We start from the raw sequence: 12,096 nt of genomic DNA on the forward strand, positions 1-12,096 counted from the left end.
TGCTGCATTCCCAGAATTCATGGTTACCTGTGGTAGTGCATCATGATAGCTCTCACCGGTGAGACCGTTTGAGATCACCGGACAAATAATGAGTAATCATCTGTTGAACATGCCCGGTCATCACCGAACGGATTTGTGCATGGTAATAACAGTTGCAACCGCATATCCGCCAAGTCCATGAAATTGTCTGTCCCATATTGGATGGTTTCATCCAATTGCAAGATGGTGGTAGAACTAGAATTGTAACATAACTTAGTTCTGAAGACTAAGTTTCTGATTTTCTAAACTTGGTATGTAATAATAAGCAAACTGCTTCGGTGGCTAGATGGTTTGTAATGTTGGGGGAAATGTCTTGAACGACAAAACTCACTGTAGCCGTAGTATGAAAATACTTTCATCTCTAGTGATTCAGGGAAATGATCTAATGCAACTCTTACTTTGCATCGCTTGCTGTGCTTGTTGTTGCATTCCTAGAATTCATAGTGCCATCACAGTGGATCATGATAGACTACACCGGAGAGACCGTTGCTATCAACGGCAAACGACTCAGGTATGTCCGGTGACGAACTGTCCGGTGAGAACGTCCGGTGTTCACGGGTCAAAACTGTGCGTGGTAAAAACAGTTGGAACCGCATATTGGCCAAGTCCATAAAATTGTCTGGCCCTTATTGAATGGTGTGTTGGAACAACTCGACTTATAACATAACATAGTTCTGTAGACCAAGCTGCCTGTTTTTCTAAACTTATTTGTGTGGAACAAAAAGCAAACTCCTTCGGTGGCTAGGTGGCTTGTGATGTTTGGGACATGTCATGAGCAACAAAATTCACTTATAGCCATAGTATGCGAATACTTTAACCAACCGTGCTTTATGAAAACGCTCTAATGCCAGTGTTACTTTGCATAGGCTGCTGTGCTTGTTTGGTGGAAAAGCACTCTTGGCCCCCATTATCCACCTTTCCAAAACACAGCAGTCTAGTAGCTTGCGTTCTCCCGGATGGCCCAATACAAAGAAGATGTGTGAGCAGGGGGTTCCAACGGATTGCAACTTACGACAAGAGCAAGAAACCCCCTTCAGATTGCCCTTTACAGTAAATTCACATTTCACATAGATCATCACTACTAGATTTTAGGGATGTCGGTGCAGAAATCATTGCAATAGGCCTAATATTGTTGCAACAGGTTAAAATGACAACAATTGAACTTTCGTTGCAACCCGTTGCAATTACTTTTGAGGCAATAGGTGCATTGCAACAATTTTTGTTGTCATGTTGCAATACTTGTAATTGCCACGGAACAAAGCGTTGCATTAGAGTTTTGTTGCTACTGCCGATGTCGTGGCAACACAATGTATTTCCACACAAGTAGGCATTGCTATAGTTGTGAGTTGCAACAGACTGCCACGGTGGCAACACATTATATGGCCACGACCAACATCGTTGGGATATATTATATTGCCACACATATATTATATTGCAATTGATCCTATGGCTTCAAAAATTAGTTTATTGTAATAGATTATATTGTCACGAAAACATATATGGGAGCAACAATTATTTTTGCAACCAAAAGATAGTTCACAGCAAAAAAAGATGTCGCAACAACATATTGTTTGATGTTATTAACTACTATAGTATCAGTCATTTTTTGTAGCAATAAGATGTATTAATACAAAATAGAATTGTGGCAATAACTAATACAAACTACCTTTTGCACCTTCTCCAAAGTATCCTCTGTTAATAATTTAAAGAATGTCTTGGCACTTTCATTCGGCTCTTCTTTTTCAGTACCTATGATATCTCCATTTATGGTACCATGGATTAGTGACTTAACCAAATCCTTCATAGAATCACTGTCACCTGTTGCGCCTGCCAACCCCTTCACCGATGCCCTCATATGATTCTTTTTCTTCTCCTTCCCCTTGGATAAAACTTTCAGAAAACCCTTTATAGATCCTCATCTCATCAGAGTTGCACATCGATAGACCAAACACACACATGCCAATTGACAGGTAATTTTTCGAGCAGCAAGATAATTTTGTCTTGTTCAGGAGTAAAATACAAGTTAATGGCAGCAGCATTCGTCAAGTTTGAATAGAAAACTTGCAAAAATTGAATAGAAATCAGAATTGCATTTCATACCCGTTGGCTTCTAGTCCGTATAAGTTTAACAACAGCATTCATCAAGTTATGTGGAGCAATAAATTTCTCGTTGGTTTGAGAGAGGCTTCGCTTGGCCTTAGAGGATGGTGTTTTGCTTGCAACTGTCTCCACTCTTGGAATATTGGCAGGAAATATTGCACTTCCTTGTGTTGATGATTTCCAAGTGACAATCCATTCAAGATGAAGGTTCCTGCTGCATAAACAAATTCATCCGCATTAGGAAATTTCATTATAAATTAACAACCAAATAAAATTCTGTTCAGTCATTAGAATAAAGCATTAGCTGCTCTCACATGATCATATTAGTTATGTACATCACATGAGAGCAATAGTGCTAAGCTCATGGCAAGTTGGATATAAAAAAGCATAATGTGAAGTCTGTATGCCAACTAGGACCTGACCATACAGGACAATGGTTCTGTTCAATCCATACAAAACTGAAACCTCTATGCACTTAATGTTTCATCCTTACCTGATAGCAAAGTTTGAAAGCCAAAATCACAGTTCATCCTGCTTAACCAAGAAAAGATGCCACATGCCTTCCTGCTAGTCGCAACAGCATAGAATCAGTAGCTTAAAATGTGTAAAAAGAAGTCATGTGCTTCACGGTAAAGCTGTGATTTTGTGCACTTAAACAATTGTTAATTGTTCTTAGTGGTGTCAAAAGAAGTCATGTTCTTCACGCTAAATCTGTGATTTTGTGCACTTAAACAATTATTTTCTAATATTTTGTGACATATTGGTACAGGTAGCTGCGATTCAGTTAGTATACGGCAAGTGATGTCTTAAAAGACAGCCAGTTCAAAGAAATAGATCATACATTATTCATTCGTGTACCAATTGTAAGGTGATATTATTACACATTCACTTCAGGGTCAAGTATATTGGAAGATGAGATATCCAATTATCTTGTTTAGATAATTTCCAATAACGTTCAGGTAAAACCAAGGTTAAATTAGTGGTACTAAAATTAATTTATGCCAAACTAGCTAGCGAGTCCAATGAAATGTAGGCAAGCTTTAATTTGTTTTTTTTTTTGCAAATATGACAACAACCTAGCTAGCATGTCCAATGAAATGTAATCGCTAGGCATCTAGCTAGATACAGGTATACATATACATTACTAATTCAACTTTCAGAGATAACAGGGTTCAGACTTTGAGGGGGCTAACAAAACGAACAAACCTCCTAGCAGACTAGTAAACGTAGTAGTATGGAATTTCAGCTACAAGGAGCATACGAGCAGCAACAATCCATGACACCCAGTAGAAGCAGCAAGAAAAAAAGAAAGCGTACGAATTTCTCAACAATCCATGACTTTCTTGTCAGTGTCTAAGCGCACGACATGAACTAACTAAAGAACATGATTAAGGATTGGATTGCCCAAAGAATTTCTATGTTCTGCATCATTTATATAACTTTCAGTGTCTGAATGAAGATAGAGATAGTTGGAAACAATAGCTTGTCATAGAAAAAAAATTCCTAACAAAAAAGGCGTACCCAGTGCCGTAGGCTTCCTGCACTGTGCGGGGTCTGGACAAGGGACAAAATTACGAATGTATTCTAGCTGCCAAATTTAATTGAATGTGATAGCAACTGCAAGATCCACCTAAACACTTGTAGATATTCAGAGCATGAAAACGCACTGGCTCTCTTACAAAGAACCACTATCCAAGGATTCAGATTACACCGAGAAGCATACCATGCAGCATGGCAAGGCTGGAGTGCATGTGTGACGAGCAGCTCGAGCTCCAGTTCCACGCAGCTCACGGAGAGCGGGCGCACTGCCACCAAGCTGCGAAGAGGGGCTGCAGCGCCGTGTGCCAGGCCGCGCGACATCCCAATCAGTGAGGCCGCCGCCACATGTTGCACAAGCCGGGGATCCAAGCTCGCCCCGCCGCAAGGGAGCCGAGAGCTTGCACCGTTGCCGTGGCCTGCGAGAGAAGAGTGGTGGGCTAGGGTTTTGGGGGGGGGGGGGGGGGGGACTTGCTCGGGAGCCGCCACACCCCATGCCGCACCTACCTCGGCCGCGTTCTTCACGCCCCCATCACCGCTGCAGCCAAATCTGGGTCCATGGCGGCCGAATCTGGCGCCTGGCAGCCTCCCATGGGCCATAGTCGGGCGCTCGCTGCCGCCATGGCTGGGAGCCGGAGGGGAGGGAATGGGGCAAAGGGCAGCCAGGGAACGGGAAGGCGTAGGAGTAGTGCATGGGTGCGGAGGGCAGCCAGGGAACGGGAAGGCGTAGGAGTAGTGCATGGGTGCGGAGGAGGCGGCACAGGAAGCCGGGAGTATTTTTTGTTATAAAACATACCTGTCTTAAGAGTTAAGGAAACCGTACAAAGATCTAAAATAGTACAGAACCATTCTGGAAGGATGTAAAGGACAGCTGTCCCACCCTATTTGCATAAAGGCCTCTAAGAAACAAAAAAATTACATTGAAGGCCCTGAAACCCCTGCACAACGAGTTCTCCAGAGTCCGCCGCCGACCGCCGCTGCCGGAAACCGTCGCCGACTCCATTCTCCGATCACCATAGGTCAGAAGGAACTCAATCGCCAACAGGTTTTGAAGAGCCGCAGAAGACACTCGCTCGCGAGAGCAAGATGAAGCCGTCGCTGTAGTCCATCGGCCGGGGCCGCACCCCGAGCTCCAACGACCATGGATCTAGGTTCGCCGCCGCCGACGGATGTCGCTACGGGAAGTTCGAACCCGGTCCATCCTCCAGTCCACCACAACACCCACAACGTCCTCCACATCCTGGAACCAAAAGCCTCGTACCTCCACCACCTGCCGGAAGTGAAGAAGACCCGAGGCCAAACTGACCGCCGCCATCACTGGCCGGCGGAAAACTCCTGTACAAGAGCCAGCTCGAACTGAAGCTCCATCTAGGTCTTTAGATCCGCCGCCCACCGACCCCACAGGCCCGCCGCCGCCACCGGAGCAAGAGACGACGAGGTGGAAAAGAGCCTGGAGGACCTTATTCCACTGTAGCCGCGCCGCCTCCACCTTGCAAGCGCCGCCGGGACACCAAATCCTACACCTAGAGGGACCTAATCTACACAGACAGGTAGAGAACCACCCATTCCCCTCGCATCCGAGGCCAACCAGGCCACCGGAGACGAGGAAGAACAGAGGTCTCGCCGGCTGGAGCACAAGTTCCTCTCGCCGCCTTCGTAGTTGCCGAGAGAAAGAAAGAGGATTCGAGAGGGTCCTCAGTGCTGGGAAAGAAGCCGGGAGTTTGAGGAGCGGGACGAGTGGGAGAGGAGGTAGGGTTTTAGCTCATGTTATACCATGGGAGTGCGATGCTAGCCGTCGGATCAAAGATGGATGGTCATGAATAATTGGGCCGGGTAGGCTGAGGCAAAACGGCCCATATTTGTATCAGCTTAATGTTTTTCATTTTCCTTTTCTATTTAAAAAAAACACTCATGTGAAGTACTCTCTCTATCCCATAAAAGTGCAATCCTGAGTTTGAAAAATATTCTGCAAAAGAGTGCAATTCTAGAGATTGAATCTCAATTACTGCCTACTTAAGTGGTAAGATTTGAATTGTGTGCCAAAACTAACCATATGTGGCAAACAATTGAGGGCATGAGAGTCTTTTCACGCCACCACTAATCTGTCTGAAAAAAATCTAAAATTGCACTCTTCATCGGACGGAGGGAGTAACTTAAAAAAAGATATCTTAAATAGTCAATATATTTTTGAAATGTACATTATGGACTAGACAACATCAAAGTTGTAATGAAGGAGTTTCAAATATATTTGAATATTTTTGGTATTTTCAAGTTGAACTATGTCTACCCCTAATAAGGTTAAAATAATTTTTAAAAAATATATTCAGGCTTATATGTTTCATTGTAGCATAAGTCTTGGAGATAATTGAAATATTCAAAAGTTTATTAGGGATAATTCGAACTTATTTCTTAAAATTAGCATATAATAATTATAATAATATCTTAATTTGGTCAAAAGATTCTAAAAGTTGATATGTAAACATATTTTAGGTCCATAAGCTTGCTATAAACAATCAAAACATTTTAATAAAGTTGAACGGTACATTGTTCAAAAAGGTACATGTCTCTCACTTAGTTTCTAATAATTCAAGTCAAATTTGGAGATTTGAATACCTCGTATTATTTTTGAACTTGTATGCATCTTATATTTGGGCATAACCTTATATTTATCATAATATTAGGAAATATGAAGTTCCATTACCAATTGTTATAAAAAAATGTTTTTCTATTAACTACTCAAATGTAAGAAAAATAAGCCATATAAAAAAAGGGTTAATTGGATCTGTTCCATTATAACTATACTGTATTTGAAGCACGCCATTACTTCTCGAGAAACTATGCCAGTGCCATTATAATTTCACACTTCTTCGAAATATGCCATTACGTACCCTTTCATTTTGTTTATGAAAAATTTTGGACCAAAATACCCTCATCTTCAACATCCCAACTATCTCAATTTTCCCCCATGCTCGCCTGCCGGAGTGGCCGCCGCTCCGCCCGCGCCTCGACTCTCCCGTGGCCTCCGCGCCGCCAGCCTAGCCGTGTGCGCGACCTGGGCGCACGTGGCCTCCACGCCGCCGGCGTGGGCGCACTCCCCTTAGCCACTTGCAGGAGCCCGGCCTGGGCGCGTGGCGACGGCGATGGCGACGGCGACAGCGGTTGTGGTAGAACCACTTTGAATTATACTAGCTCGAGTGTGCTAAACATCTTAGCGCACCTCAACCGGCATAATCATTAGTCTGTCGGGTAACATCTCGATGTAACCACTGAATATCTGATCGTAACACAAGTATACATCCCGCACAAAGACGAGTCAGAGATACAACATTCCACAATATTTTACATCACATAGATAAGGGGTGTAAATTACATCAGAGTTTTGAAGCTAGTAAACTGAAGTTCTAGCTTTTACAAACTTATTATTTAAAAACTTCTAAAAGAGTTAAAAGTAAGCTACGCTTACTTTAGAAGTTCTGCAGCGGAAATTAAAACACGACTATACACAAACGTAGTAGGGTAGATGCCATGGTAAGCCCGAGCATGACATCATTCAACCAAGTCATTGCTGGTCGGGGACGGTTCCCATTCCATAGACCAGCCAGGAGGTAAAACACTAGGCCAAGTCAAACTAGTGTTTGGGTCTTCCAAAGTCATTCCTGAAATCAAAGTCACCAACAAGACTGAGTATACTAATACTCAGCAAGACTGATCCGACTAAAGGTATATAGAAGCCCTTTAACTAGACATGCCAGGCTTGTGAAGGCTCTAGGGTTTCTTTTGCTGAAAAGCAACAAAGAGTAGATCCTTAATTTCAAGTTTTAGCTTTTAGATTCTAGTTTCATTAACCATTCTAGATAAGCACCTATCTATACAAATATGGTAGAGAAATTATTTGCATCCAATAGGATTTAGTATCACCATTGTTTCACTTCTTACTCTATGTGGCAAAGGGATCGAGCGGTCTCAATTTCCGCGAGAAATGGACGATTCTGAATCGAATTTCCAACCTTACAAGGGTAAACCTAACTCACACGCTTGGAGTACTGTCGAGTCACTCCCAAGCAACCATTGGCCTTTCATTCCGGTTCGTGGATCAGTTCCACTCTCCCCGACTACAGAGAACCACCACAACTCTGCACCCGTGGTGTTGCAACATAAGTTAACTTCCTATCTCTAAGAGAGAGTGGAAGGTATGTCCACTTGCTGGGCCGATCAATTACTAGGCTTACCGCGTGCCATATTTACGGTATGTGGCTAGTACTTTCAAACGTTTAAGCGCCGCTACCACACACTGCGGCCTTATCAGTTTGTCAACACAGACGGATTTCAACCATGAAGCTTGTAACCAAATCCGTCCATGGTCCTTATAGTGATTACAAGAATGTAAACAGTCAACTCCTATGAAGCTCGCGAGTGACAGACAATCACTCGACTTTTACCGGTCCTATTAGCATAGCATCTATTCAGACTCAGTTTCTAGTATTCAATCAATAGGTACCTAGAATTATGCATCTAAGATTTTCATTCAACTCCAAAAACTTAATTGCACAAATAAATAGTAATAATAAGTTGCATAATTTAAAATAATATGATTATGCACCGGGGCTTGCCTTCGGTGGTGTCTATAGAGTCAGTAGGCTCTGGCTCTTCTCAATCAGAGTTCGGGACTTCAGTTAATTCAACAATGTTGGCCTGGGCTTCAGAAATATCCTCGTCTGGTTCCTGGATGAGTTCGTATGTTCCGTCTGCTAACGATGTTGTCTCTATATGAGATGCAATATTTGGAAAATAGTGAGGTGCTTGAGTATAACTTTCCTTCATTATAAAGTTGTAATCCAACAAAGCAAAATTTAAAACTAATCCTAGTAGTTTTATTACACTGGGCAATCATTTATCGAATAAAAGTGAACATGATGAACTTCATAAAATAACATGGTAAAGGGGTTTTTATTCCAACAAAACAAAAAGGATTAAAAAAAAATCCTTAAGAACATAAGCAATACACAAAAGAAATTTTAAAAGCAAAAGCTAGAGTGTGGTAATGGGTCTACAAAAATTATAAAAAGCTAGTCATACTTTATACTACATATGGCCCAAAACTCACTCATAGCATAGGTCTAGAACAAGAGATACAATTAAAAAGGACTAAACTTAATCCTATTTTTTAGAGCTAGTTACACAAGAATTCAACTCAACCTCACAACATCAAACTTGTAGAGCTAATCAAAAGGAACACAACAAAAATGGTTTGGCATTTTTCTGTTTTTTCTACAATTTCCTAGGAATTTTCAAAGTTCACTGAAAAAGATTGAAAGGGGGTTGAACTTTTTTTGCAGAAAGGACCCTGGAAAGAGTGTAATCCCTTGCAATCGGGTCCTTGGTCAAGGATTAGTGGTGGTGGTGGGGGGGTTGACCAGTCGATTCCGGCGAGGGGGTTCGCTGGCGGCGAGGGCCGAGGGGCCAGAGAGAAAGAGTGGGCCATGGCGCACCTGATGGTGTGCTTGAAGGGGTGGATCAAGGGCTGGAGGAGGCTCGCCAGCGATGGGATAGTGCGCGGCGGCGTGGGTGCTCGTCGGCAGGTTACTCCGGTGAGGGAATGGCGAGGATGAGGGGCTGGTTAGCTTCACATCGTTGTGTGGCAGAACCGCCTAAATTAATCCAGTTTAAGTGCGCTAACCATCACTATTACTACTAAAATGGTTAACACTCACTTTAAATGGAGAAATTTGACAGTCTGTCGGGTAAAATCCCGATTAAACCACTGTATTTCGGATCGAAACAACATACCTCACTCGAAAGTGAGCCCAGAGATTACAATAACCAAAATTTTACTACACTAACTTCAATAATAAATGTTATTACAAACTAAGTTTGAGAACAGAGTACCTCAGAAATTTGAAAGTGGATAAGTTCTTTAGAGTTTATAAACAGCGGAAAAGAAAACGACAACTAGCGACCATCTATGACATCATGATGAAGCCCGTACATGATGTCAATCTCACCAAGCATTCTAAAGTTACCCGAAAACAAGGTTAAAAGCAAGACTGAGTATACTAATACTCAGCAAGACTGACCCGACTAAGAGTATAAAACATCCCTTTAACTAGACATGCAAGGCTTATGAAGGTTCTGTGTTTCTTTTGCTGAAAAGCAATAAAGAGTAGATTATTAATTTCAAAATTTTAGCTTTCAAGTTCTAGTTTCATTAACCATTCTAGGTTTGCACCTATCTATACAAGCATGGTAGAGAAAATTATTTGCATCCAACAAGATTGAGTATCATCTTTGTTTCACTTCCTACTCTATGTGGCAAAGAGATTAAGCAGTCTCAATATCCGTGAGAGGCGGAACAGTTCGAACCGAATTTCAATCCTTGCAAGGTAAAACCTAACACACAAGCTTGGAGCACTGTTGAGTCACTCCCAAGCAACCGTTTTCTTCTCATTCCGGTTCATGGATCAGTGCCACTCTCCCAGACTACAGAGAACCGCTCTTCTCTGCACCCGTGGGTTGTTGTGCAACATAAAATAAACTTTAGTTATAATTTAACTTTCTATCTCTACGAGAGAGTGGGGGGTATGTCCATTTGCCGGGCCGATTAGTTACTAGGCTTGCCGCGTATCATATTTACGGCATGTGGCTAGTACTTTCAAACGCTTAACCAACACTACCACACACTGCGGCCTTAGGAAATTTTATCAACACAGACGGATTTTCACCATGAAACTTGTATCCCAATCCGTCCATGGTCCTTATAGTGATTGCAGAAAGTAAACAATCAACTCCTATGAAGCTCGTGAGTGACAGGCAATCACTCGACTTTTACCGGTCCTATTAGCATAGCAGTTATGCGAACTCTGTTTCTAGTGTTCAAACAATAGGTACCTAGAATTATGCATCTAAGGTTTTGATTCAACTCCAATAACTTAAATGCACAAGTAAATAAATAATTGCATAATTTAAAATAATAGGATTTATGCATCGGGGCTGGCCTTTATTGGTATCTATAGAGTTAGTAGGCTTTGACTCTTCTGAATCGAAGTTCGGGACTTCCGTTAATTCCATGATGTTGGTTGGACTTCATGCAGTTCAGTCTCGGATTCCGGATTCACATTCAGGTCTTCATTATCTTCCGAAATGTTGACTTGGACTTCAAAAGTATCTTCGTCTGGTTCCTGGATGAGTTTGTATGTTCCGTCGACTAGCGATATCGTTTCTATGTGCAATGCAGTACTCAAAATTAGTGAAGTGCTTAAGTATAGCTTTCCTTCACTAAAAGTTGTTATCCAATAAAGTAAACATTTAAAACCAAGCTTAAAAGTGTTACTTTACTGATTAATCATTATAGAGTAAAAAGGAACACAAGGAACTCCATAAAATAACATAGCAGGCTACTTCAAGCAACATAGAGAGGTTTCATTTAAAACGAAAGTTGGAAGTCAAAAGAAGTCAAACGACTTAGATCTTAAGGTAAACATGACATGACCTTGCATTTAATTATTTTAACTTAAACTTGACAAACAATGGTGGAGTAGCATTTCACAAAAGTTAATTAACTAGAGCAACATGATTACATTCACATGGCAACCAAGATAGGGTTTATGTTTATTTAAAACATCAATTAACAAACCTTAATTTAGGAACATGGGGTGGGTTGAATTCAAATTTAAAATTTGAATTCAAAAGAAAATTCAACAATTAAGGTTTTAAATTAAACATAAACTCAAAATTAAAAAGGAAAGACTATGCATGTGAATCAAGTCTAAATATGGAGTTTATTTTAGTAAAAACCACACTAGCATGAATTAATCTTAAAACTCAAACATAAAATTAAAACTCAAACTAAATAGTGCAAAAAATTATTCCAAAAATCACCATAAACTATTTATGATTATTAGAGCCTATGGTAAAAAGATGATCCCAAGAAATTAATAAAAACATGCTTTAATAAATAAAATTGGTGTATATGCTAGAAATAAACAAGCACATGGAATAATGAGCAAAATTCAAGTATTTGAGCCACAAATTTTATGCAAGACTATACATGGCAAAAGTATGAAGGTTCCAAAAATCAAGTATAACAAGGCTATGGTTAAAAAGATATAAATAAATTACTCATTTGCTAACAATTAAACTAGAGCACACAATATAAAGTTTCATGCAAACTTTAGTAAGCAAAGTTGTAGATCTAGTTGAGAGGAACACAACAAAATTAATTTGACATTTTTCTGATTTTTCTAGGATTTTTCAAATTTCAGCACATAAAAAAGAAAAAGACACTGGTTATTTTGCAGCAAGACCCTTAGAAAGAAATCAATCTTTGCAATCGGGTCCCTATGGCCATAGCCGGTCGTGGAGGCTCTGTTCCGGTCAAATTCCGGCGAGCTTAGACTATGAGAGCAAGGGGAGGCTTCGGGGAAA

At 41.1% G+C, this 12,096-nt stretch overlaps 1 protein-coding gene across 4 annotated transcripts; it reads right to left on the reverse strand.

Annotated features, from left to right (window-relative positions):
• Positions 1-1,591: 1,591 nt before the first annotated feature.
• LOC120672188 lies at positions 1,592-4,435 on the reverse strand. Of its 4 annotated transcripts, XR_005674003.1 has the most exons (4): positions 4,183-4,435; positions 3,863-4,094; positions 2,633-2,703; positions 1,592-2,353 (listed from the first exon to the last, which is right to left on the reverse strand). XR_005674003.1 is itself a non-coding variant. In XM_039952504.1 (3 exons), the coding sequence occupies exons 1-3, from the start codon at positions 4,414-4,416 to the stop codon at positions 2,181-2,183; spliced, it is 795 nt and encodes a 264-aa protein (XP_039808438.1). In that variant the 5' UTR covers positions 4,417-4,431; the 3' UTR covers positions 1,592-2,180. The 4 variants fall into 4 exon arrangements, 2 of the variants coding, with proteins under 2 accessions (XP_039808438.1, XP_039808429.1); XR_005674005.1 differs by having other exon boundaries at positions 2,633-2,706; positions 3,863-4,435; XM_039952504.1 differs by having other exon boundaries at positions 1,592-2,350; positions 3,863-4,431.
• Between the last annotated feature and the right edge of the window lie 7,661 nt (positions 4,436-12,096).

Source organism: Panicum virgatum, chromosome 2K, assembly GCF_016808335.1.
Source record: "Panicum virgatum strain AP13 chromosome 2K, P.virgatum_v5, whole genome shotgun sequence".
In the NCBI taxonomy this organism is placed as follows: domain Eukaryota; kingdom Viridiplantae; phylum Streptophyta; class Magnoliopsida; order Poales; family Poaceae; genus Panicum; species Panicum virgatum.